We start from the raw sequence: 26,433 nt of genomic DNA on the forward strand, positions 1-26,433 counted from the left end.
TTCATTTTCCTCCGTTTTCAAGCGCTGACATGAATCTGAAGTTGTTGAAGGTGTTAAGTGGTACTTTTTCCTAAATGCTATAAATAAAGCTGTGCTTCTTTAGAACTCCTTCAGCCCATTCTGTTGATATTTCGTGGCTTGGTTTTGTTGGGGTCTTTTTTTAAGTGTACTTTGTTCATTTGTAGCCTACCGGACAAATGACTCCCAGCCCTGGGTCCTCCCTGTAGTGAAGAAGGCAGAACAGAAAATTGCCAACGATGCTTCTTTGAATCACGAGTATCTGCCTATCCTTGGACTTCCGGAATTCAGAGCCAGTGCCTCCAGAATTGCCCTGGGAGAGGACAGCCCTGCAATCAAAGAGAACAGGGTAAGCTGACCAGTACTACAGAAGGAGTGCTGCTGCAAGTGTGATCATATTATATAGATGCAGTAGTTTAGTTTGAATCTTACAGATAACTGGAAGTGTTGTTTATGAGTAACTCAACCAATGATTAAATAATTGTTCTCTTTAATGACAGAATTGAAATATGTCTCACTTATACTCCCTGGACTCCAGGAAAATTTAACCAGTTTCCCTACTACCAAATCTGGAAGTCAAACAATATTGTGCTGCTGTGTTTCAAATGTAACACTGCTGTGTTCTATGTAAATCTGTTGCCACTGTGGCCAGGTCCATGTGCTTTACATACCAAAAGATGAATAATTAAAACATTGGTACTAAAAGAAAAGGGTGAGGCCGAAGATCTTTATTCTGTGCCCAAGCATGTGATCATTGAAGTGGATGGCACAGGCATATCAACTGTATAATTGCAAGTCAACACTACAGATGCACACCATCCAGTTATGGGCTTTTTGCTTATTTTCTATCTTTTTCAGGTGGGAGGCGTCCAGTCATTGGGAGGCACTGGAGCGTTACGCATTGGTGCTGAATTCCTAAGGCGCTGGTACAATGGGAACAACAACACATCTACACCTATTTATATCTCTGGCCCATCCTGGGGTAAGAACTCTTAACATGTTAGCAGTATCAGGCTTTGGTCTTGTGGCTTGGTGGGTTGATGCATATATGAGGATTGCATATTGCAGTCCGTTTAGAATGAGGATGTTCCTATTCAAAGTAGGCGCGAGGATTTGAAATGGCATTACGCCAAATGTTGAGGACCCTTCAAGTAAAGAAATCTTCTTTTATTGAGTCCCAAAAAGTAATCTACTTGTACGACCTTTTCATTGGTTACAAGTTTGGCTCACGTTGGCCTAAGGATTCTCCTGTGGAAAAGAACAGACTGCTCATTACTAAGTCCTGCTGTATTATAGTGCTACTTGTGTGTTGCTAGTATTAAGTGCCTGTTGCTGAGACAGTTCTTTGAATAACAGGGGAATTTTTCTAGTTAAATTTAGTCTTTTGTTTCAAAAAGTAAGTTTTAGCCAAATTGTGCTTTGCATACTGAGCACCCAGCCTCCATCTCAGGATTTCTCAAGTGGATCCCCTGCATGCCAATCAACCTCTTTATTTTAGTGTAGCGTTTACACAGGACTTTCAGAAAAAAAGTGCCTTACATCATTGATTAAATGGTACGATTAATTGAGTGCAGAAACCGAATCGGTAATTCAGATGAGAATGGGTACCATCAGAAAGCCCTTGGTGACCAGAGAGGACCCAAGGTGAATGAACCATGTTTAAGATAAACCTGAAACAGTTGTAATGCAATGCATCAGATGTTTGCAGAAAAGCTTTGTCATCTGATCACTCATTCCCTCAGCCCAAACTCCTCAGCCAGCACAAACCAACAAGGCACCTACTCTAAACCCACGTAGTTCAAGACCCAGTTGGCAATAGTGTGGTGCAAATTATTCCAGCAGCATTGACCCATAGGTGCACACACTTGTATGAAGTGAAATCTTTCCTACAATATTCTTTTTCCATTCATCAGAAATGCAGATCACTATATTTCCAAGTCTGATCTCACTCCTGTCTTTGCTCCCCATTGGTCCCCAAACATACACGTTCCATCAATAATCGGTGAGAAAATAACTCCTCTCCAGGGTCTGAATGTGGAAATTTCTAGGAAGAGAATGATTTTTATTCCAACTTTCTCAGAGCGATGCTAGATAAATTAAGACCGATTACATAACAATATGTCACAGTACTGCGTTGACATTGCAGCGAAGATTAAGCTACTAGCTAGACTCTGCCAATATTTTGCACACATTATTTTGGTGTTTCTAAAGTTTGCATCCCCACTGTTTTGTTCAGCTTGGTGTCTCAACTGTAGCTCCTTTCCATGCGCTTCCTTCAATACTATAGTTTTCTAACCTGTTGATACTGTTCTGCGGCTCCACTTTGTTTCGCCTCTTGAAACCTCCTTGCTTTATAATTATTGTGTAAGATATTATTATATTCCTGCTGCATGCCTTTTGATTGCTTTTAATATCTTATAGAAAACCATAATGCGGTGTTCATGGATGCCGGTTTCAAGGACATAAGGACGTACCGCTACTGGGATGCTGCCAATCGAGGTCTGGATCTTCAGGGCCTGCTGCAGGATATGGAGGTGAGAATTCATGCAAATATAAAAAACTCTTTGTAGTAACTAGGGTATGTAAAAGGCATAACAAGAAGATGAGTAGGATACTACACACTTGTTGCCTTTAAACCACAAATGAAGCTCAATTCCTACTTCTGTTACTATTCACCAGAGACCAGAGTTCTAATGCAGGGAGAAATCCTCAACTTTGATTTGTTTCTGGGTGAATGACATCTCGGAATGGAGTGGCATAATTAAAGTATGTTGTGATGTGTATCTGAACTAGTTGACTGACAACTTTGAGTGCTTCTAGTTTTAGGGAAAATTATTAAACTATTACTATATAATAGCTCTATTGCCGTAATAATGACTATGAATTGTATTTATAGAAAAGAGATATTTTTGCAGTATCTTTTTTCTGGTTTGATGGGTAATGGCAGTTGCACCATTCATGATGAACCTGTTGGATTCTGTACATACTGTAAGGGGCTTTGGTTCAGCCCCCTTCTGCCATTGGCTTCTTTGGCTCAGAAATCTCCATCCATTGGCTTAAGATATTGTCAGTCACGTCCCGAATTAGAAGACAAAAGTATATTTGTCTTATTTTCTTTTTGTAGAATGTTTAGTTGCGTTCTTCAGCTTCTATTGGTCTACATGGTGGACTATTTTAACCCCTTCCACGCTCATGACGAGCTGGGCTCGTCATGCAGTAGCCTCCTCGCACGCTCATGACGAGCCCAGCTCGTCATAAACCAATGAGGATCACGAAATCCCAGCACAGCAGGGGAATTCCCATAGCATCCAAGAGGTTAAATCATTGCACTTAAAATTCTGTCTCGTTCATCGATTTTATACACCATGCAATCAGTTTTTAAACAGGCTGTGCAATGCTACAGAATTATTTGTTGTTTTTGTAGGCGATCCTGTCCAAGCAGCAATCCTTTTAGTTGTACAAATGTTTCTTAATGCTTTGTCTGCGTCATCATTTCGACCTATGTGTACAATGTTTGCTTGTTTCTTTTTCTCTCAGCTGTGTGATATTGTCTTTTCTTCTGTATTATTTATTCTGTCACACGTTCTGTTTTTAGGTATCTGCTAGACAGCACATGAGCTGTTTCTTCTAGACATGTTGTTTACAGGTAGTGGGCTACAGCCTGCCCACAGGCTTACCATTTGTTAGCTGCAACTTCACTCTCTCATACTTCATTGCCTTTTGTTGTGGCATGCAAGGGTCATGCCTCTTTTTGTATTTGCAAAAACAACAGTTGATGGACAGAATGCAGAACAATGTCATATATTCACCCCAGTACAGAGATCTGGGCCTAAATCCATCGTTTTTTTTGCACTCCACACCACCCCAGTTTAGACATGGCCATATGCAAATTAGCCTTGACCCTGTGCCTCATGGTATCAGTTCAGCCCGAACTGCCAAGCCATGTCTTCCCTGGACCGGAATCAAGCATCCTAGTACCGGTTTCTGGCCATCAGCCGTCATCTGGCAGGATAGCTTGACTCCAGTGGTGTGGAGAGCACGGGACTCACGCCTGAGCATACCCGTCCCACGTGGGGTGACAAATGCCAAAACAGTTGATGGACAGAATGCAGGACTGTTCCTATGAGGCACAGGGTCAAGACTGATTTACATATGGTCATGTCTGAACTGGGGTGGCTTGGTGAGCAAAATAACGATGGATTAAACCCAGATCTGTGACTGCCATTGTGCAACATTCCATCCATCAACTTGTGTGTTTTTCTTTTTGTATTTGGCCCTCCCTTTAGAGCCTGGACCAAGTACTTGTGTCCATCCACTGCTCCCTTTTTTTGGAACTACTTTTTACATTGTGTTTACGCACTCCATACGAATGTTTGTGTTTTCACTCGCTCCTTTCCCTATTTATTTGTTTCTTTTCTGTCTGTCTGAATGAATGAATGAAAGAATGAATGATGCACCTTATAAAGTGCCCAAATGCTGGAGGCACCTTGGCGCTATGCGGAGCAGAGAAGAGCTGATGTGTTCTGAATAGTATTGTAGGAAATCACAGATTAAATAGTCAAGTTTTGAGTTGCTTCCTAAAGACGGCGTGAGGTAGCGTTTTTTATTTCTAGTGGCAGACGGTTCCAGTGTAGAGCCGTAATTTTAAAAAAGCTTCTCTCCGTGCCCAAGTCTGAGGGCTACCAGTACGAGGAACAGAAGGACGAATTATTGCCAAACTGGATGACCTCTGTTTTTGTAGAATTAAACTTCAAGGAATTGCTATCCATCTATTCACTGCACTCATACATTTAATGACCGTGCTACTGGAGTAATGTTCACTTTTCGTGGGTGAGGCTATTATTTGTGTGTCATCGGCATATGACGCTGAAGGGTTTAATTAAGGAGGCAAACGGTGTAACATAAATATTAAATAGGGTAGAGGGCAGGGAAGAGCCCTGAGGAACCCCACAAGGCAAGAAGTATGGATCTGAGTTAAATTTGCCAAGTGATACCACTTGTGGGCATCCCGAAAGAAACAACTTTAGCAAGGCAAGTGCTGTCTCTCCAATCCCCAAATCATGTATACGGGCAACCGGTGTCTTATGGTTGACCGTATCAAAGGCTGCTGAAAGATCCCAGAGGATCAAGTTTGCATTGCCCCCTCCATCAAGGGATGTTCTGGTTTCCTCTGTGGCTGTGACCAGAGCAGTTTGGTACTATGATTTTCTCTAAAACCGAACTGCGTATCATCTAAAAGATGATTAACATCAATACAAGAGAAAAATTGGAGGTTGATGATTTTTTTTTTCTGCTAATTTAGCCAGGGAGGGAAGCCGAGCTATGGGTAGATAGCTGTTGGGATCCAGAATGTTAAGATTAGGTTTCTTTTCAAGAGGTAGCACTCTGGCTGCTTCCCAGGAAGTGGGGAAAATCTCTGTGTTAAACATGGTGGGGAAGATTACAGATGGATGATGTGCTATGACGTCTGGAACCAGGTGAATTTTCTTAGGGGTGCATAGGTCAGCTTTAATCTTTGGAATAAGTTCAGCAATCTGTGCCACTGAGGTGGTCGTAAAGTGTCCGAATCTGACTAACTTAGGGTTTGATATTGTAGATATATTAGTTGAGCAACTGCTGATAGATAGTCAGAACTTTTTCCTGAAAGGAACAGGCTAGAGAATTGCAGAATTCTTGATTATTGATTGCTGTATAAGATACCGTGGGGCAGTCCGTTTTTTTATAGTTTGAAAAATGGTTTTGGATACGTTAGTTATTTTTATTTGTATTGTGAAATATTTAGATTTGGCAGCCAAGAATGCTCTTGTATAACTACCTAGGCAAGATGTATACTTTTCCCTCTCCTCCTCTTATATTCTGAGAGCAATTTGCGCTCTTTTCTTCGGCATTCCGGTTTGATGGTTCTAGGTGAATCATCAACCAGGGTTGAGACATCTTTGTATTATTCTTTTTCGGACACCTAAAGGGAATATTATCATTAAGGGCTAAGCAGATCCAATTATAGTAGTCCTCTGCCATCCGATCTGGATTGATCTAATTAATAGAAAGTATTGTCTCACCCCCTTCCCGCCCGTCTGTATTTTCTTTACCTCCCCCAACACCTCCGCTCTTTAATTGTGTTGAAGCACAGCATAGGAGTACTTGCCAGTTAGGTTCCATTGCTATTTCTTTAACAATAAAAAACAAGCAAATGCCTCAGTATTCCATGTTCCTTCCCCCAACACCCTCCTTCTCAATAGCTGTTGTTGATTCCCCTTCACACTTGGAAGCGGGAGAAGCTTCAATGTTTTGAGGGAGAACGTGAGCTACAGCAAAATTGTACTGTACAGTATATAAAGCCCTAATCTGAAAAGATTATAAAGTGAGATTTATTTTGAAAACTAGGGCCCACTGTCCATGCACTCTGCTCTGTCCACTGGCAACATTCAAACATATTGCTGGTGTCTAAAAAACCATTAAATTAAAAAAAGAGGATGCAGCTTAAATAGTCAACTGGAACCCTGGAAAGGGCATCCCAGCATTGCAGTGGCGGACTAATAAGAAATAAAGCTGATATGTAGTGAGACAGAATTTGTCAGTATTACAGATCTTTGCCTTGATGAACACACATTTTATGCAAAGGCCACAAATTCCACAAAATGTTTTTTTTTTAGTTTCCAAAATGCCTACATTTAAAACCGCTCCAAAGCATGTGAAACTGGATGGTTGAGTTGTTCTTCGTATACCTGCAATGGGATCAATATGTCCTAGGCTGTAAAAAATATTTTTTCACTTTCGAAAACAACTTGCCTAAACAGCTGTTGATAATAAAGAGGAATGTGCACTTCATCGTTGTAATGCTCCCACTTACCCCAGCAAGGAGTAGGGCGCTGCTTGGATTTATTATTTTTGTGCTATATATTTACTTTCAGTTTGTGAAAACATAGGTATAATGCCTTTGGAAATCCCAAAGTGTTACAAGTAGACAGGCATAAACTTTATTTCGATCAACCAAGGATCATAAAACTACAAATACAGATAAATTAAAACAGTCCTATCGGTAGCCAGGTCATAGAAAACTAGAATTCTCAGTATGAGCATTGTACATTTTGAACCACAAGATTTCATAAAAGGCATCATATAGGTTTCCCTAGACCTGCCTAATTCTACAGAGGCTCAGTTTGAAACACACAAAACAAACATGGCAGTGTACCTAGGGTCTAGGCAGTCCATCATCCATCTAAAACGGTAATGTAATGTGGAGTTGGGGCTTCATTTGTGCAACCTATATTGCTGGACCTAGACTCAACTATACACAGTACAGACTGCTCAAATAAAGTGCAAGTGCTTCTCGTGCCCGCATAGGTCCCTAGCATATTTAACCATTTAGTCCCCAAAGGGTGGGAAAAATAGCAGTAGGCCACTAAGTAATAAAGTGCAATATTCCTTTCAGACTCTCCATCACACATATGGCCCCGTACCACTAAATTTTAGTTAAAACCCGATTAAAAAGCTTTAAATTTTAAAACAAATGTTTAAAAAATACAGTCACAAAATCAGAAGTGTGCAAAAGATTAACGTGCATTAAAGATTATCTAAAAAATAAGCCTCCCACATGATTATTATAGTAGATCCTGTTCACTTGCTCATATACACTTTGAAGACGAGATACAGTCAGTCAAGAGGTATCTTGCTACAGTGAATACCACCAGCCTGGAACTGGCTGTCCTCCACATCTAAAAAGCTTGTTGGTGCTTCTAGTTCCCAGATTCCTGCACCGGGGCAATAACCAGCTTTTCTTCTGGCGGGCATAAACTGGACAAAAAAATGAATTGTGGGGTATGGTCTCCCGAGACCCTCTGCACGCTGGACACTCATCACCCACATATTGTGCATTAGCCCACTTGGAACAGAAGGCTCTAGTGGGGAGTGACTGATACCTAAATTGTAACTGTTTCCTAACCACAAGGACCCTCAGCATTTGTCTTTTCATACACTGGGAGCATTTTGAAGTTGATAAATTCTGTAGTTACCGTACCTCTACTGCTACGAATAATTTCTACAGCCATATACTCCCAGTAGGCCAATTTAAAGTCCCTGTTTAGATATGGAGTTTGATTTTTTTAGAGTAGTTCTGATCCGCATCAGCCATGGGATTTTGAGGGCACCAGGTGTGTCCAAAAGATCTTAGGGGTTCCCTACATGCTTTCAAAGCAGACGTGGTCCAAAGTCTATGCTAATAAAACAAAAGCCTATTGATTTTCCTAACTGCCATGTCGAGATGCAATGGGGGTTAAAGTCGACCTCTTAGGAAGAGCGAAAAGGGACCTAATGAAATTGTTTTCTGCTATTGTTAACATGTTACAGTTGGCATGACCCCAAATCTCGGAGCCTTACAAGACGGCTCCTAGTGCCTTTGCATTGTAGATCTCAATGGCACGGGCAGCTGTATTTGAGCTAGTTTTATTGTGAATCTTTAGCAATGATGTCGAGTAGTGCAGCAGAGAGCAGTGGGATTTTTGTACTTGCTGTGGCCAATCCAGGTTTGGTGTTCATTTTATCATTAGATAAGGTTGAAACCTGATCAATAGGGTCATTGTTGGCATACAACCTACATTTGAAGTTTTACTTTTTGCAGGGTTAAATATAATACATTTCATATTTCAGCTATTAAGCTCTAATCCACGCTCTTTGCAAACGTTATTAAAACCATTCCGGAGCTGCTGTAGAACTTGATTTAGAAATCAGGAGAGTGTCGTTCTCAAAAAGTATAACCTGCACTCTCCCACCTGCCACTTTGGGAGCATCACAACCTTATCTACCCAGCCGTCATTTATGTGTAATGAGAACAATGGGGGCCAAAACACAACCCTGCCTGACATCCTGCAGAATTCTTATAGGGTCAGTGAGTTGCCCCGGTTCCCACCCACCTGACCCTTGTGTTGGTGTCTTCGTGAAGCCGGACAAGGATTGCTAAAAGGAATGCCCATCTTATCTAGAGTTGACCAGAGAGTTGCCCTAAGGAATAGGCCGAAAGCTTCACGAAAGACGACAAAGGTGACAAAGTGTACCCCTGTTGACTGCTACAGCCTTCCAGAATATACAGTTGAATCTGAAAGTCTGATCTACTGTGCTAACATCACTTTTTAACCCCACCTGTATTTAAAATAATACATTAGTCTGCTCAATCCAGTCCAGAAGGTGTGCTAAAACCTGCTTACAGAAGATCTTCTGCGAAACATCTATTAAACTAATAGGGCGATAGTTACTCTGCACACTGTGTTGGCCCTTCTTATAGATTAGAATAATCTCGTCCGAAAGCCAGGGTGCGGGAATCTTCATACCCTTTAGAATTGTGTTCGAGAGCTGATTTATATAGGGACCCCAAACTTCCAGATTGGAATGAAAAGGCTTGTTTGTGATCTGGTCGGGGCCTTGTTTTTTTACTAAACACCTAGCCATTCCTGCCACCATTTTCTTTCAATGCCAGAGTGAACCAGAGCTTTACATTGTCCTAAATACTCACGGCAGAGGGCATCTCGTCCCAGGGTGTGTTTTCCCAGTCCCTATTGCCATGTGCCAATTCCTTTTTAAAAATTGCCCTACACAGCACAAGCTTGCGCCTATTTTTAGTTTTAACTGCTGACAGAAGCCCTTTTTTAGTCACCCTACCAGTTTTGATGTACCCAGGGGCTTCCTTTTGAGTCGCCGGTCCGTGCTTATCATCCTGCACCAAAAGGTCGTATGTTAGCAAAGAGAACTTAATTGGTATTTTCCATAGTCGAACCTTTCTCCGATATGGATAGGCTATCTTAAATCTCTTCTTGCTCCTTAGCCGTGTTCTCCATTAACACCAGGACCTCTGAGTGCTTTTTAACCCATCCCTACCTAATGCCTTTCCCATTGTTTGAGAACGTAACATCCCCAACTTGGTCACAACTTTGGGGACAAGGGGCATTGGCTAGGGTACCTAGCAGCTACAGACTAAGGGCATTATTGTCATTACCCGCCCTTTCAATGAACCCCATGTCATACACGAATGCCCATCCTTTCAAGCCAATTAAGAACGAGTCAATAGTACTAGTGTGGCCTGGTCTGTTGAATGTATGTCTGCCCTCAGTGTCTTGTCACAGTTCTCCTGTTTGTTGCTCTAAGGTTGAATTTGAGAGTTCAAGCAAGTAGCGGTGCTGCCCTCAGTGCCCACTTCACTCGGGGGGGGGGGGGGTTCTCCATTTTGAATACTTACAGATGCTTGGTTTAAGTCTGAAGACATAAGTGGCGCCAGCATCTATAACCTCCTCTTTTGCCTTGTATTCTGTAAGGATATCCCCTACAATGCTTATAGCTTTAGTTTCCTCGTTTCGGCCCCCTAACCCAGTTGTAAACATTAAAGCAGACCAGGGAATGGCCACCATGGAAATCAGCCCTTACTGCCAATACATCTGGCGATGTGATTGGTAAGGCTCTTATTGAACATTGCAATTCTGTCCTTACCCATATCGCCAAGCCACCTGAGGGTCTTTCCCTAAATTACTGGGTTGCCCTAGCGCATAATGAAAGGGTACCCACTTCTAGTGATTGGGGAGGTGCCCCATGTCTCCTGGAGGAGACAGATGTCATACTCTTCTATAAAATGCCCCCAATCTGTATCGCCCAGCTTGGGGCCTATCCCAGCCACATTCCAAGACAACATTTTGATTAACTTTGTAGTGTAGTCCTGGGATGCTATCTGGTTGCTGGGGGGAAGTACCCACTCCAGTGAACACTGCCTGATTGGCCTATCAAGGTCCGCAGGGGACTGAACCTGCCACTGTCCTTCATGGTGCTAATTGCTCTTAGTCCAAATGTTCTCTGCCCCGCTCCAACCACCCAAGGGCTCACTCTTTCCATAGCCTCTGATACTATAAGTCCCAACACCCTGGATTGGCTATCAGCGGGCTCCTACGGAGTAGCGGGTTTATTCAGTCAATCAACAGCTCCCAGCCTGCTGTGTCAGTTTGATCCCTGGGCGATTAGTCTTATATCATATTAGGCTTCTAGGCCTTCCCTATATCAAATCTGGGTATTAGCACTCCCTAATCTGCGAGCATCTGTGGACAGAAGACCGTAAGCCAATACCTGGTGCTTCAAAACCACTCTCACTAGGTCGCAGGAATTGCCCGGTGTCTCAATCTGCTCAGCTCCCATAATACCGCTCCTAATGATTGAATAGCACTTCATTACATTCAGAAACCAATTGTTGGCTTTATTGGTTAGGGAAACCTGGTCTTCCCTATGACCCTGAGTTACTTTGGGAACTTGGGACAGGAAAATCTTGCCCCAGTTAGAGAACGATGGCACTAGCCCTCCCATTGAATGTTAGCAAGAATGGGAAGGTTTGTCATGCTAGGTGTATCTGACTTCCCAGGGTTACTCCGGCTTGGGCCATAGCTGTCCGTCCAACATCCGTCCTGACCCCTTTCCCCCTTGCCAGTCCGGGAAACTGCATGTGTGGTGTCTCATCTATTATTATAGTGTTCGGGTAGAGGTGGGCGGGCCAGGGAACACTGGGCTGGGGAAAGAGTATGTGGTCTAGGAGGCGTTACCAGCTGTGCTTGAAGAGACAAATAGGGTTTCGCAATCTTATTCTCCCCGGGGACCTTAACAGACAGAATGATTTGGTAACACTCATCGGTATCAAGACCTTGTAAATTTTGCCTTCTAAAATTTTTACAACCAATCTCCGGTCCGGGACCTTGTCCCTCAGCCCCTGAATTACCTCCAATAAGTTTGCCATGGTTTACGGGTATAGTGATATGTGCGGCATCTTCACCAATTACCCTGTGTTCCCTTTCGAGTTTGCTATCCCCCTGAGTAGAGAGTGTGCCAAACCTATTTTGTATGGTATATCTGGATTGGCTAGTCCCAGACCAGTGTCCCCTGTGCTCTGATCGGCAGTGCTTAAGGTATGTGATGATCGTGGTGAAGTTGCGATGGGAGATTGGTTTGGAGTCTTCATATTGGTAAACATGTCTGGAATGCTCTTCTTTTGCCTTTTCTTATTTGTTGACGAAGATTTTAAATGTGGGCAAACTCTTCGGTCGACAAGAGAATTTAGTATCTCTGCTACTTCCCCCAACAGGCCATCAATTTTCTCTATAACGCAGTTCCCTCCTGCACAATTCTAGCCTTTCTTTGCAGAAGGGGGGCCCTTGGCCACATCAGCAGCCTTCCTCTCTCTTATATAATCTTCCACTGTGCGGTATGATCGAATTAAGAAAATAGGACAACAGGAAGCTCTTTCCTGTGCTGCTATATGACCTGTTATAGCACAGAAAGTGCAAAATAACATGAGGGAGGAACAATTAAAATAATCAGTAAAACTATCAACACCTTTTTGGGCAAGATGTCAGAGGTGTGGCCTAACCTAGCCTCCCCAAGCTATGCCCGGGAGCGGTGCGGAAGCGTCTTGTGCAGTTGCATTGCCAGGACTGCTTTGAGTGCATTTGTGCAGGTAGCCCTGCCCACTTCCTCACGCTCATTGTTGGCTCCTCCAGGCGTGGGGATCTATGGGCCATGGAGTCTCCATGTGGAAATGCTGGTGCTCTTGAAGGGGATTGGGACCCCCTTGTCTGCTCAGTGGCCTAACGAAAGGTGAGGGGCCCCCTGCAAAGTACATGGAGTTTGGCCCCCTACTCTCCGGACCCAGTAAGGAGCTTGCAGGCCAGGGGTCCACTGCCTGTGCGCAGTGCTGAAGGGGCCCCCTGGAACTCACCCCCCAGACACTGTGGAGGCCGCAGGAGCTATTGTTACCCCACTGCGTATTGCCAAGGTTTCTAGAAAACCGAACTCCGTGGTATAGTGTTATCTAGAAAATGCTAATTTGTATAGTAAAAGAGAGCCCTAAGCGGAGTGCAGTAACTCTTATGTCCCTGGGCCCTGTTGCCACTGTTGCTGCTGCTCTAATGATAGGTTATAAAATTGGGAATGCAGAGGGTTGCTTTTGCAGGTTTACAAGTACAACTCTGAGTAACGTTTGCTTGAGAGGTGCCTTCTTAACTTGATTATTGTTTACCCTTTTACAATTTTGGATCCCAAACCTTTGTGTATTTTCTGCTTCATTTCAAGTACTCGTGAAGGAAAGTGCCCATGAGCTGAAAGCACTCTTACCGGTTAAATCCAACCTGACTCTTCTTGATTCTTTCTTGTTCTTGGTTGCCTTAGCAGTCAGACACTTACAACCCGGTTAATGTTTGTCAGCAGTGCATTGAAACTCCATCACCTGACCTTAAAGATCCTGCCAAGTTAGTTGAGTTGTTACTTTCAGAATGTATTAATCTAGCCCTGGGGCCATTGCATTGCTAGGGTTAGGCTTATTTCAGTACTTTATTGTTAAACGAAAACAGGATCATCATAAGTAAGCAGCTTGAGAGTGCCTATTGGATTGTTCACAGTAACCAAACTGGTATTATCAAGTAAAGCACCTCCCAAAAATGTTCACATCTTAAACAAAGGAAACAACACTTAACCACAATTGTGCATGTTATTAGACATGGCATCACCAAAGGCACCACCAGCGGCTGCCCCTGGAGCTGCAGCCTTCACACATTATTCCTCAGACAATGCTGTGTGCTCAGCCCTTGCAGCCTTAGTTTCCTCTTTGAGCTGAGCACTAACCCTTGAGAATGCTCTAAAGGACTCCAACGCCACACCTAGTTAACATTGATCTGTGTTACTAATAAAAGTATTGCACTGAGGCCCTTTTTCCCGGCTCAGAAGCATCTGATCCAGAGTGGATGAAGATCCAGTCTTTCTCTGAAGAGAAGGTAGCTGAGCAGGTTATTTAAATACCCACAAACCTTTGTCACAACTACATTCCCACAATCCTTTCTTCTATAGCTGCAATCTTTAAATGCGATTTTCAATAATTAGGCTGACTTTTCCTTACATTGTAACATATATTTCACGTGTTTCGTTTATATTTAAATGAAGCCACTGTACTTTTCAAAGGTTTATCTTTTTCATGGGATGACTAGCACTATTAATTAATAATAATACGAAATGTATAAAGCACCTAGTTACTCCATTTGGAGTGTTCCTGCGCTAGAAATTGATTCTCCAGTATAGAGCCAAAATGCACAGACCACCCACCCTAAATTTGTTTAAAAATCCAAGCCTTAAGTTTCTTATGAAAGACTAATCCTGAGCATTCCTGTCTCTGATCCAGAGGCATGGTGTTCCACATTTTGGAAGCCAGAAAACTAAAGGAACATCCCTCCATGGGTGCTTTTTTTCACAATGGGGATTATGGTGAACACGGCTCCTGCAGACTTAAGACTTCTTCTGAATCGCTATTGCTTCACCAGAGAATCTAGGTAATAAGGTCCTTTATAATTCAAGATTTTATGGCAGAAGCACGTGGATTTAAAGAACACTCACTTGCTTAGCGGGATCTAGTGTAGTTTAGCAAGGGCTGATCCCATGGAGGAGCGCCTCATGATGTTCAGCAGCAAACTTGTTGACGAATTCTGCACCCTCTGGAACTTTCTCAACCTCCCTTGTGTGGCTCCGAGATATAACATATTACATTAGTCCAGTCTGGACATGGCCTGGACTACTGTTTTCCAGGCGGCTTCACACTGAGAAGGCCCCCAATCTCGTTTAATGTTTTTAGGACACCAACACATTTCACCACGAGGCTGGCTTTCTGGCTGTCAAATGATAGATTTTGTCAAACCATACGCCTAGGTTCTTCACTTTCGGCTAGGGAACAGGTACTGGTCCAAGTGTGTCTGGCCAAAGACTGTCAAAACTCTGTATCTGACATTTGTTTGCAGTTTCCATGTCGGTGAAATGCCCTGCATGCCCTACTCAGCAGTCTGGAGAAGCACAGCCTGGAAAGAACATCCCAGATACTGCAAGGAGGGCGCACTGTTTGGCTCCATCACACCTCAAAGAGTAGCTCTCGGAGTGGTGTGATAAGTGAGCCATGCCACCTCCATGTAAGGTGGCAACGGGGCTCCGGCACTGTTGGAAGGACCCCCTCTGGTGTTTTTGGGCAGTGGTGGTGCTGATGGAGAGGTACTACGCCTCCTGGAGCTTGCCCATCCCTGATGACATGCCATCAATCATGGTGACCGATTATCCAGCCACCAATTGACTGCCCATTGGGCTGTTCAAAAATGTGAATGACATTTACAGCTAACCTATGACTGTAGGTGGCAGGCCCATTGCCCCAGTGGGCACCATTGCGCCAAGAGTGCTTACAGCATGTTAAGATTTACTTCCATTATGCCACAGAAAGCTTTACAGAGGACACTATTGTGCCAAGTATTCCCACATAATGTTCAGAAGTACCATCATTATGCATAATTAGATTTGCCCCATCATTCATTATTAGTATATGTTTGAATATGCACATTCCTCAATAATCCTTAATGCAAGCTCAGAGTTGCATCATCACTCAGTAATTCTAACTGCATACCCAGATTTGCACCATCGCCCAGTAGTAATCAGTAAGTATGGGCGAATTTTGCGAATCTGGCGTTCGCGAATATGCGTATTTGCGTATTCGCAATCCGCGAACTCTTGCGAATTTGCGGATTTTTTTTTTGTGTGTTTGCACGGGTTTCTGCCAGTTTGCGAGGGTTTTGTACCAGTTCGCAATTGCGAACTTACTTGTCGGCTCGCAACGGCCGCGACTATGTTGTTTCTACGTCTGGTAACTCTGTTTCATCATCACAGGTTCACAGCACCCTCTGTTTCACCACTGCCACCCTCTGGTACACCCATGCCACCCTCTGGTACATCACTGCCACCCTCTGGGTTGTTTATCACTGTAGATTATGGGGGTGAAAAAAAGCAAGCACACCTGCCCTGCTTCAACTGACATGAATTAATTTGGGGTTGATTAATGTGTCACTGAATTTAAACTGCCAGTCTGGCACCTGCTTCCTTATCTGTAATTTGCTTTCTGTTGCAGTGCAATTTTTTTTCACAGGACCTTTGTGGCCTACTTGTAGCTATTCTATGAGCCTGCTGTGAGGGTCAGAGCAGGGTCATAGAATAGTTGCAAATAGGCAACTGAACTCTGGAGGGGCCCCCTCAGGAAGCACTAGAGGGAATGGTTACAAATGTTAAGATTGAACTTTTGCACCTGCTGAGTGCTTTCAGTTTTGCAAAAATCGTTTTTCTGCAATTTCGCGCGATTCGCGGGGCGCGAATTCGTGCGAGAACGATTTCGGAAGCCGCGAATTCGTGCGAATACACGATTTGTTTTTTTTGCGGCGTGTTTGTTCGCGTGATTTTTTGCGTGTTCGCAAGCCGCTTATAGCGCAACGTTTGCGAAGTTACCCTAGCAGTCGTACATGGGCGCGGCCATCTTGTTTGCGTGACGTAATTCCGTTTCCGGGCGCTATGTGTAATCTCGCAAAGTGTGCGGCTCGCTAGTACAATTTTGCGTGTGATCATCTCGCGCGAACTTACCCACGCGGTCGTGAACGGGCGTGGCCATCTTGTTTCTCATTCATTGCTATGGTTCTGGGCAGGCTTTCTGTATCCTCTCTGAATCTCTGCCATCTTTTGCTTGTTTGAAGGTTTTTTTAATCTATTTTACTTATTATCTATCCCTCTATTTTTCTAGCTCTATATTTTTGTGTTTTCTTCTACTTTTGGTTAGTTTTAAACTACTTTTTTAAACTCTTTTCTTTTCTTCTTCCCTATTCTATTTCTTCTTTATTATTTAGCTTCCTTTCTGCCCAGACCATGGTAAAGGGAGCCGGGAAGCATCCTGAGAAGGGGAAAGGTCCCACACCCCGTGCCCGGCTCCCGTGCGGGCGTTTGAGGGGGGAGAATGTCCAAGCCAGGGAGATCTTCTTCAGCGCGGTGGAGGTGGCCGCACTAGTTTTTTATGTTCAGCGCCGCCTCCCCAGGACCATCATGGCAGGCGGCAAGATCGGTAGCGGGTATGGGATCCGGGAGCGCCGGAAGCGGTGGGAGAAGGTGTGCCGGGCCATGTACCATTACTCTCGGGTCCGGCGCACCTACAACCAGGCCACCCACCGTTGGACGGATATCCTGGACCGGGAACGCGATCTGCTGGACCTGCTCGGCCTTGAGATCCCCGGGCTTGGTGAGTAGTAGTAGCTATTTCTTTACTACTCTGTTTTCTCCTGCTCTGTGTGTTATTATATTGCAAATTTTTGTTTTTTACCAAGATCAATAATGCTGCTGCTTACATTGTAGGTAAATTATATTTGAAAATCGTCTGTGCATTTCAGGTGCACTGCTCTCCTTCTCAGTAGCGTTGCAACTATGCTTATTTGCTTTCGATTTTGTGTTCATTTCATTGGCCTGTGAAATTATGTATGAGTGTAGTTTAAAGAACTGCGTAATGCTAGACACTAAGGGTCAGATTTTTCATTACCGGCGCATCCCTGCAAAGTAGCAGGGATGCGCCAGTAATTGTGCGCCACGCCACCACCACCCATGGTGCGCCGTATTTACAATGTGGCGCACCATGGGCCCAAAATGCCACCGAAGCGTTACGCATCTGTGCCGTAAAAGGCGGCGCATTGCTGGAGTTGTGTGACAACGATGGCGAAGCTCCAGCAATGCTCTAGGGTGCCCTATCTCCCCAATGCTGCGTCAAGCCGTACGTCTGCTTCAAGCAGGCGCAGGGTTTGAGTCTCGCATCATTGTCCTCAAAGTGACTGATTGAAATCTTGTAGATTTCTCTCAGCCACTTTTAGGGTGCGTTCCTGCGCCGGAACGCCCTCCCTTGCGCCGGAACGCCCCCCTGATGGCGCAGAGCTTTACACCGTGATTCATCTCCCATATGCGTCACGTTGTTAATATACGCCGCACCATGGCGCCTCTTTTGTTCTGCCGCTGTGTCACAAAAGTCACGCAACAATGGAGCAAAAGAGCCGCAAGGGGCTTCTAAATCAGCCCCTACAGACTCAAGTCCAGTCCTTCCTTTGTACACCTGGCAATAAGAAGAAATAGTGGTGGTGGATTGATAGTTTGAGTATTTTAATGACTGGTTAATGTAGTAGGAAACTTTTTAGTGTTGCGCTGATCTGCAATCACGATGGACTTTGTCTGTCACTTCGCGTGCTGCGGACTGCTGCCTGCCAGTCCTAGGTGAACCTTTTTAGTAGTTTGTTTAGTGAGTTACATAACTTTCCAAGTCGACGGTCCGCAAATCAAGCAATACTAATATCGTAGTAGACCACATGAGATAGGTCAATATTTCCCGTGGAATGCTTGTCCATTTGCTATTTTGCCAAAATATTTTGTTCTTGTTCTTTTCAAATGTTTGATTTGGTTGACAAATATCATCCATGTTTTCTGGTCTTTCTTTCTTTCATGTTGTACATTAGCTCCCCCCAGGGGCAAGAGGGCATTGGAGGAGGCGGCTGCTGCTGCTGCTGAACAAGGCCAGGATGGGTCAGGCGAGGGTTCCTTTGCTGGCCCCGGTAAGTTTTAATTTTAATATAGAGTGCCTATTTATTCCTAGCGTTCCTCATTCAATTTTTTCTAAATCGTCTTTGATCTTCTTGTAGACTGTATCTAAATTCTTATCCTGCCTCGACTATGACTCCCTGTGGTATTACTAGATTATTCTTATTAGTCTGTCTGTGTAGCTAACTAAGATTGCACATTTGGCAAAAGGTGTAAAACGAAACTCCCATTCTAGTCAGCAATAGCTCTATGCACTGAGTGCAGTCCTCTGGGATTGTCCATAATGTCTTTTCAAGTCTTCTAAATGTTTATGCTTTGACAATTACCAACAATAAAAAGGTGAATGACCACTAAGAAAGAATAAGATACTACTTTACTTTTGGTTTGGATAGGAGGACAATCCATCCTACTACTGTTGCAGGGACAAATCTGCACAAACCGAACTATGAACACTAAATAGTGCATTGTTTATCAATTATAATAGGCACAGGTAGACTTTCTTTCCACATACCTCAGTGATGTCAGACTTTGAAGAACCCCCAATCTCCTTACTGACTAGATAGTGTGGCAGAGTCATTTAGCTCCCGAATTCATCAATGATTGATCCCCAATGATGATTATCCAACGCAGGACAAGAGTACGGAGTCAGCGTCCAGAAGTGTCCGAGGCACGGACTCATGCTTGCAAATTGCAAAACCTTTTGCTCATTCACTCATGACCAAAAACCACAGAGTCTATTTAAGTTTTAAAGCTTTATTAAAAGTAAAAATATTTATTAAAATCAAGCTTGTCATAAAACATAAACGGTTCATTAAAAATGGAATAGAGCTTAGTCATTTTTTATTTCACACATTTATTGTGGGCGAGCCGAGCCCTCACCTGGTTTGAATTTTCATTTTTCTTTTTGGTGCTGAATCATTGGTCCCTTCGTCCTAATGATTTGTTCTTAGAAGTGAAGCTTCTGTCTGTTATGAGGAAAATGGTGCGTGTTAAAAAGCAAGCATTCATGAGTTGTGCCAAAAAATGCAGCAAGACAACACCCTTCCCTGGAAAAAGGGACATTTTTACTTTAGAGTAGACAGTCAAAAATTATTATATTGGTTTCTGTATTCACATTTCTTCATTCCTAGACAAAATACTAGTGATTGGTGTATGTCTATGACATGTAACATTCTTAAATGTACTTTGTAGGTGGAACATCTGGTGCTGGGCCCAGCACGGAGGTGGAGGAGGGAAGTTCTGGGGAGGAGGCGGTGCAAGTGCCGGACCAAACTGCTGTGCGGGTTGCCACGGTAGTGGCGGGCAGTGGTAAGCTCTTATATTCCTTACTTATTGAGATTGCAGACTGCACAGTTTGCCGCTCCCCGTGAGAAAACGTAAGGTTTGTCCAGATGAGAGACATGAAGAAGAATGATTGACATTTAGGGGCCTATTATAATGGTGGACGGACCTGAGTCCGTCCGACACCATAGAGTAGGAGGGACAATCTGCAGGGGCAGCGGCAGTCCCTCCGTGGTAATTAGGACGTGACCGCCACCCTGGCGGTCAAATCCCGTATTTTTATCATTGCGGCGGGTGCTGCTTGAAGCAGCACCCGCCGCAATGATAAAAATGTAAGTTCTGCATTTGCATGCACAAAGCAGCAGGCACCGCGCGGTGCCTGCCGCTTTGTGCCGGCAAATGCAGGGGGGTACCATAGGTACCCCCCATGTGCACCCCCCCCTTCACCCCTGGGGGCCCGCAACGGGCCCCCAAACAAAAATCCGTATGCCTTTGCACGGCGGAAATGCCGCCGTGTAAAGGCATGTTCCTCCAGACATCCTAATATGGCTGGCGCTGTCTGATAGACACTGCCAGCCATGTTAGTGCTTTTCCGCCGCAGAAGGGAGGCGGCCGCAGCGGAAAAGCTGCGGACTGAAAAACGATCCCCCAGCCATCCTAATCTGGCGGGGTGTCTTTTTCAATCCGCTGCGGATTTCCCACATCCTCCGGGCCGGCGGTGGATTCCGCCGGCCCGGAGGATGCGGGAAATTCGCAATCCTAATCTGCCCCATAGTTTGAATGGATGGATGCCTGGATCATGGTACTATCTGACTCTTAGATAGCATATGTGTATCTAGAGAGAGTAGACGGTCACTGGATGAACTAAGTGTTACTTTGAAGAGCATGTAACACCGCACCCGCACGTACGTCCCAGTGTAGGAAAGGCAAGGAAAAGAAGTTCAATCAATCAATCAATCATGCCATTTGTATAGCGCACTACTCACCCGGGAGGGTCTCAAGGCGCTTGGGGGGAGGGGTATGCTACTGCTCGAACAGCCAGGTCTTGAGTTGTTTCCTGAAGGCGAGATGGTCCTGGGTCAGCCGAAGGTGGATGGGGAGGGAGTTCCAAGTCTTGGCAGCCAGGTAAGAGAAGGATCTTCCGGCGGTGGCTCTTCGGATGCGTGGTACGGCTGCGAGGGCGAGGCTGGTGGACCGTAGCTGGCGGATGGGCGTGTAGAAGGTCAGGCGGTCGTTGAGGTACTTGGGGCCCAGGTCGTGGAGAGACTTGTGTGCGTGGGTGAGGAGCTGGAACGTGATCCTCTTGTCGACGGGGAGCCAGTGCAGGTTCCTCCGGTGGCTGGAGATGTGGCTGCGTCGGGGGACATCCAGGATGAGTCGGGCGGAGGCGTTCTGGATGCGCTGGAGTCTTTTCTGTAGCTTGGCTGTGGTTCCGGCGTAGAGGGCGTTTCCGTAGTCCAGTCGGATGGTGACGAGTGCCTGGGTGACAGTCTTCCTGGTCTCGGTCGGGATCCAGCGGAAGATCTTGCGAAGCATACGCAGGGTGTTGAAGCACGATGAGGAGACGGCGTTGACTTGTCTGGTCATCGAGAGGGAGGGGTCGAGGATGAAGCCCAGGTTGCGTGCGTGGTCGGTTGGCTTGGGTGCGGTGCCCAGGGCTGGGGGCCACCAGGAGTCGTCCCAGGCGGAGGGCGAAGATCCCAGGATGAGGACTTCCGTCTTGTCCGAGTTCAGTTTCCGGCGGCTGTCCTTCATCCACTTGGCGACGTCTTTCATCCCTTCGTGTAGGCAGGTTCTGGCGGTGTCGGGGTATCTGGTGAGGGAGAGGATCAGCTGGGTGTCGTCGGCGTAAGAGAGGATGTTGAGGTTGTGCTGGCATGCGATGGCTGCGAGAGGTTTCATGTAGATGTTGAAGAGGGTGGGGCTGAGTGAAGATCCTTGCGGGACGCCGCAGATGACTTCGGTGTCCTCGGAGCGAAACGGGGGGAGGCGGACTTTGTGTTCTTCCGGCGAGGAACGAGATGATCCACTCCAGTGCCTTCTCTTGGATACCGATGTTGCTGAGGCGCTGGACTAGGGTGCGGTGGCAGACCGTGTCGAACGCAGCGGAGAGGTCCAGGAGGATGGGGGCCACTGTTTCCCCCTTGTCGAGCAGGGTCCGGATGTCGTCGGTGGCTGCGATGAGGGCAGACTCGGTGCTGTGGTTGGCTCTGAAGCCGGACTGCGAGGGGTCGAGGGATCCGTTCGTCTCGAGGAAGGCGGTCAGCTGTCTGACGATCTTCTCGATGACTTTAGCAGGAAAAGGGAGGAGCGAGATGGGGCGGAAGTTTTTGAGATCGGTGGGGTCCGCTGTAGGTTTCTTCAGGAGAGCGCTGATCTCGGCGTGCTTCCAGCTCTCCGGGAAGGTGGCGGTGTTGAAGGAGGCGTTGATGATGTTCCGGAGTTGGGGTGCGATGGTGGAGTCGGCCTTGTTGAAGACGTGGTGTGGGCAGGGGTCGGTCGGTGATCCGGAGTGGATGGTGTTCATCGTGCGGGCTGTGTCTTCGGTGGTCACCGTGGTCCAGGTGCGAAGGTTGGCGGTGGGGGGCGTTGGTTCGACGGTTGGGTGCGTGGGTGGGGCGCCGAAGCTGTTGTGGATGTCGGCCATCTTGCGGTGGAAGAACGAGGCGAGGGAGTCGCAGAGGTCTTGTGACGGAGTGATGTCGTTGGTGCTGGGGTTGGAGAACTCCTTGACGATAGTGAAGAGCTCTTTGCTGTCGTGGGCGTTGTTGTCCAGTCGTTCCTTCAGGGATTTCTTCTTGGTGGTGCGGATGAGCTGGTGGTGCTTGCGGGTAGCGTGTTTGAGGGCGGTCATGTTGTCGGTGGTCCGGTCGAGGAGCCAGGCTTTCTCAAGGGTGCGGCATGTCTTCTTGGAGTCCTTGAGGTCGTCGGTGAACCAGGATGCCTTCTTGCTTCTGGGTCTGCTGGGAGGGTTCTTTAGTGGCGCGAGGTCGTCGGCGCAGGCGGTCAGCCACTGTGAAGTTGCGGGCTGCTTCGCTGCTAATTTTGTCCGAATACTACCATGAATAGTAGCAGTAGTTTGTATTGCAAGCACAGCATACATCCGGCTATTATGATGGCCACTCACTAGTCACTATCTCTGTTAATAAGTTTAGTAGAACTCGGTCATTCATGTGTGGGTGTATCACGGTTCACTCAATAAAAAGCAAAGCACCTAAAGTCATCCCATTTGTAAGCGAATACATACCATGTGCAGTGATAGATAATCAGATTATTTATCTTCTTCATTTTCCTTTTCTAGTATTCATTGGCACTGTAGGGTGAAAGTTAAATTAATTAAGCAGTAGCCCTTGTAACAGAGTATTCTCAGTGCCACCCATAATAGAAAAGTAAGAGCATCACCACCTGCATGTGCTGGACTGGTACAGTTATGCAAGTCTGTCTCACTCATCATGGCGGGCGTCTGTTTTTCTCGGGTGGAAGTTGACTGCGCTGGCATTATGCAAGCTTGCAGAAGTTAACGTACCAATTTTGCTAAACAAGAGCGAAAAAGAAGAATAAGACTGGTGTACTGTCATAGTCGACTCTAATGAAGTGAGTCCATAGTGCTCGTAGAATTGATTCCTTAAAGTCCCACTAATGTTAGAGCAAGGGTGAAGAAGTGGGAGGTTAGATAGATACTGGCCACAATAGTTATGTACTGCACTTGCAGGTTGCTAGTTCTACTGTGACACAACTTTCTTCTGAATCATTTTGTGTTAATCTTAAAGAGCATTGGTTACAGACTATGTCTTTCTTTCTTCATATAGATGCTCCTTCCTAACCAACCCGGAAGGAGCTGGCTTCACGGGCCCAGCAACGGAGGCTGGAGGCCACTGTCGCTGAATATCGTCGGCTGGTGGCCCAGGAGGAGGGGTACACGCAGTCTACAACAACATCTAGCGGCACAGCTGCATCCTCCTCCGTGCTCCCTGGGTCTCCCAGTCAGCGCAGAAGGTCTCCAGCGGTACGGAGCCGGGGTACCGCTGCCGCAGCCACCCGCCACCGCCGAGCAGCAAAGAAATCAGCTGCCCCCCACAGCAGTAGCAAGAACGCATGCACCGCCTTTCCCTGAGGGTTTCCTACCTCGAGCAGGAGCTGCTCAACACGAAAACCCTGCTCGAGACCCTCCGCAAGGAGCATTCCGACCTGGCCCGGAAAGTCGACAGCAGTAGCCAGCAGTAGGAGGAGAGACTGTCCCTTGCCCCTTTTTTAAAGACTTCTGGGGGGTGGGAATTGGGAGTTGGGTTTTTTCCTTTTTTTGGACTTTTCAAGGGCATTCGTTGGGGTTAGGGAGTGGAGGTGGGTTGGGTCTTGTGGGAGATTATTTTTGTCAGGGATATAAATATACTTTAAACTTTATCTTAGCATACATGTTTTTTTTTACTGCTTTTGAGGCTGGTGGGTGGGGGTTTAACAGTAACTTTGTTTTCGTGAAACTGAAGTGGCATCTTGATTCAAGTTGTTTAATTAATTGCCCAACTGTTTTCAAAACTAAGTGCCTCTCACAGAGTAAGTGAATTCAATAGTCCTAGGACTTTACTAGTACTAGCGTCAGTCTCTCGTCTCTCCTAATACTCCATTATACTTCCTCCCCCCAAACGCTTATCTTACCTGTAATTTGTGTTTTGAAATAGGGCTAGGCACAGGGTCTGGCTGCACGGCAAATGGCGATTAAGGTTGGCAATCCTGGGCGGATGAAATGTCATCATTGCGTTGGTACTAGTGGTGTTACACAGTGGCAGTTGCAGTATCTGAAGAAAAAAAAAAAGGAAACCTTGTTTGTCCTTACCGTAGCATTAGAACGGTACGATAGAGAATATAGCAGGTGACGGTACACTAGAACAGTGCCACAATGTAGCCGAACAAATGGTAAAGTATTGAAAGTATAACTAGTACTTGCGTTGAATTTATTTGACATTGGCTACTACTACAAGAAATAGTACCGAAGGTGAACGACACAGCAGCGTAATAATTGGCCACGTCTAGGAGGAGGATGTTCTAATCTTGATGACCTATCAAGTTGATGGCGCACATGAAAATCTGCTTTCATTTGGCAATACTGACTGAGTGTCAAGCTGAGTAAGAATAGAATATATATCTCCTCGGATTCCTTCACCAGCCTGTTGCTATGACCTTATCCTCCCCAGCAAGTGTGTGGAATTATTGCTGTAATTTAGTCACACATCAATCAAAACCACAGCCCGGGGGAAGAGGGTTAGGGTTTGGAAAATGGATGCGAATGGTTTTTTTTTTTTTGGGTAAGTTTTGTTGAGAGAAGAAAAAAAAAAGCACAGCATGGACAAACAATTATTGAAGATAAAGAAATCTTTGGGTACAAAGCTAACCATAAATTTTTTAAGTGACATAAAGGAAGTGCATGCACGACTGCATGCATGGTTACTGAAAAGTAAGTACTATTTTCGACAACCGTGAATGACGGAATGCGACAGTACAGGGCTGCAGCGTTTTCACTTGCCTATCTCTGCACTCAGAGAAACACTTCTTACATTAAATTAGGTTTAAAAATAGCAGAAGTAAAACCTATTGAATAGCTGTAGGGATTAATTTAGAAGCAGAGAATGGAGATCCAAGAAATGCAGAGTCACACTCATAGAAGTTCACAGCAATAACATTACTTTAAAGATAATTAGAAAAGAACGGATACTGTATCTGTATGTTGTTGTAGTTGTCCTGTTGAATTTGGTAAGTTGCATGCATCAAACCATTCCTCTTATTAGCGGGACTCCTCCATTCCAGCTGACGCTCCGTCCATCAATGTTGGTGACCAGAAGACACCCTGTCCACTGCCTGCCTGGCGGATGCTGAATTGCGTCTCGCTAATGTGAAGCCTGACTTCATCCTTTTTTTCCCATTGCACAGACTGAAACCCGGCATGTAATTATTGATGGAAAAACAGGAGGTGATATTAGAACACCACTGACAAATAAATATAAGGCATGTAAGTTGTGTTGTGCAAAAAGTCACACTTTGAGTTTCCTAATAGACAGTACAATATTTTTGAAAGTGCATACTCTGTCTGAGTCTCCTTTTGAAGGATAAATAAGTATGGGCAAATTAATTTAGCGGATCTTTCCCCTCAAGCTAGGTGTACTGTAAACTGTGTTTTAGAACAAAATTAGACCTTCCCAGCAGTGCTCCCACCCAGACCCTTACTAAAGGCAGTCGCAAAAATGTAGAAGACCCCCAATCAGATCTCAAAAAAACGAGGCCTAGTAGAAAACTGGTGACAAAACGTAGTTTGAAAGTAAAAGAAGGCCCAAATCCCCCCCTTACCCACCGTGGATTTTCTTCAAATCACTTGCAACCAAAATTACACATTCCCACGAGTGCTCTAAGACCCCAGAACTCAGTTGCAAAAATCAAGAACACCCCGAAACACATGCAATCCTGCTGGGCTAACCCTAACTAACCCTAAGTTAGAAAAAGTGCCAAAAGGCTTTTCCGCATGGCCCTAACTCCCCTCTGCCTCCGTGGATTTCCTTCAAACCTCTTGCTATCAAAACTATCCATACCCAGCAGTGCTCCCAGACCCCGAAACCCACCCACAAACACCAGGAAGCCCCCCAAACAGGCCCCCGAAAACGCTACATTGAGCGAAATGTCAGAAAATGCAAAAACTTTCTCCTCATGGATTTTGTCCAAACCAGT

At 45.3% G+C, this 26,433-nt stretch overlaps 1 protein-coding gene across 1 annotated transcript in view; it reads left to right on the top strand.

The window, feature by feature from the left end:
* The window catches only part of GOT1 (glutamic-oxaloacetic transaminase 1), a 153,147-nt gene that overhangs the window by 47,457 nt on the left and 79,257 nt on the right, over positions 1 to 26,433 (top strand). Inside the window, exons 2-4 of the mRNA XM_078643557.1 lie at positions 186 to 367; positions 877 to 1,000; positions 2,440 to 2,552. Coding sequence (XP_078499683.1) covers positions 186 to 367; positions 877 to 1,000; positions 2,440 to 2,552 — 419 coding nt within the window. The remainder of the gene's footprint in view (positions 1 to 185; positions 368 to 876; positions 1,001 to 2,439; positions 2,553 to 26,433) is intronic.

The sequence above is a fragment of the Lissotriton helveticus genome, chromosome 5_1 (genome assembly GCF_964261635.1).
Source record: "Lissotriton helveticus chromosome 5_1, aLisHel1.1, whole genome shotgun sequence".
Classification (NCBI taxonomy): domain Eukaryota; kingdom Metazoa; phylum Chordata; class Amphibia; order Caudata; family Salamandridae; genus Lissotriton; species Lissotriton helveticus.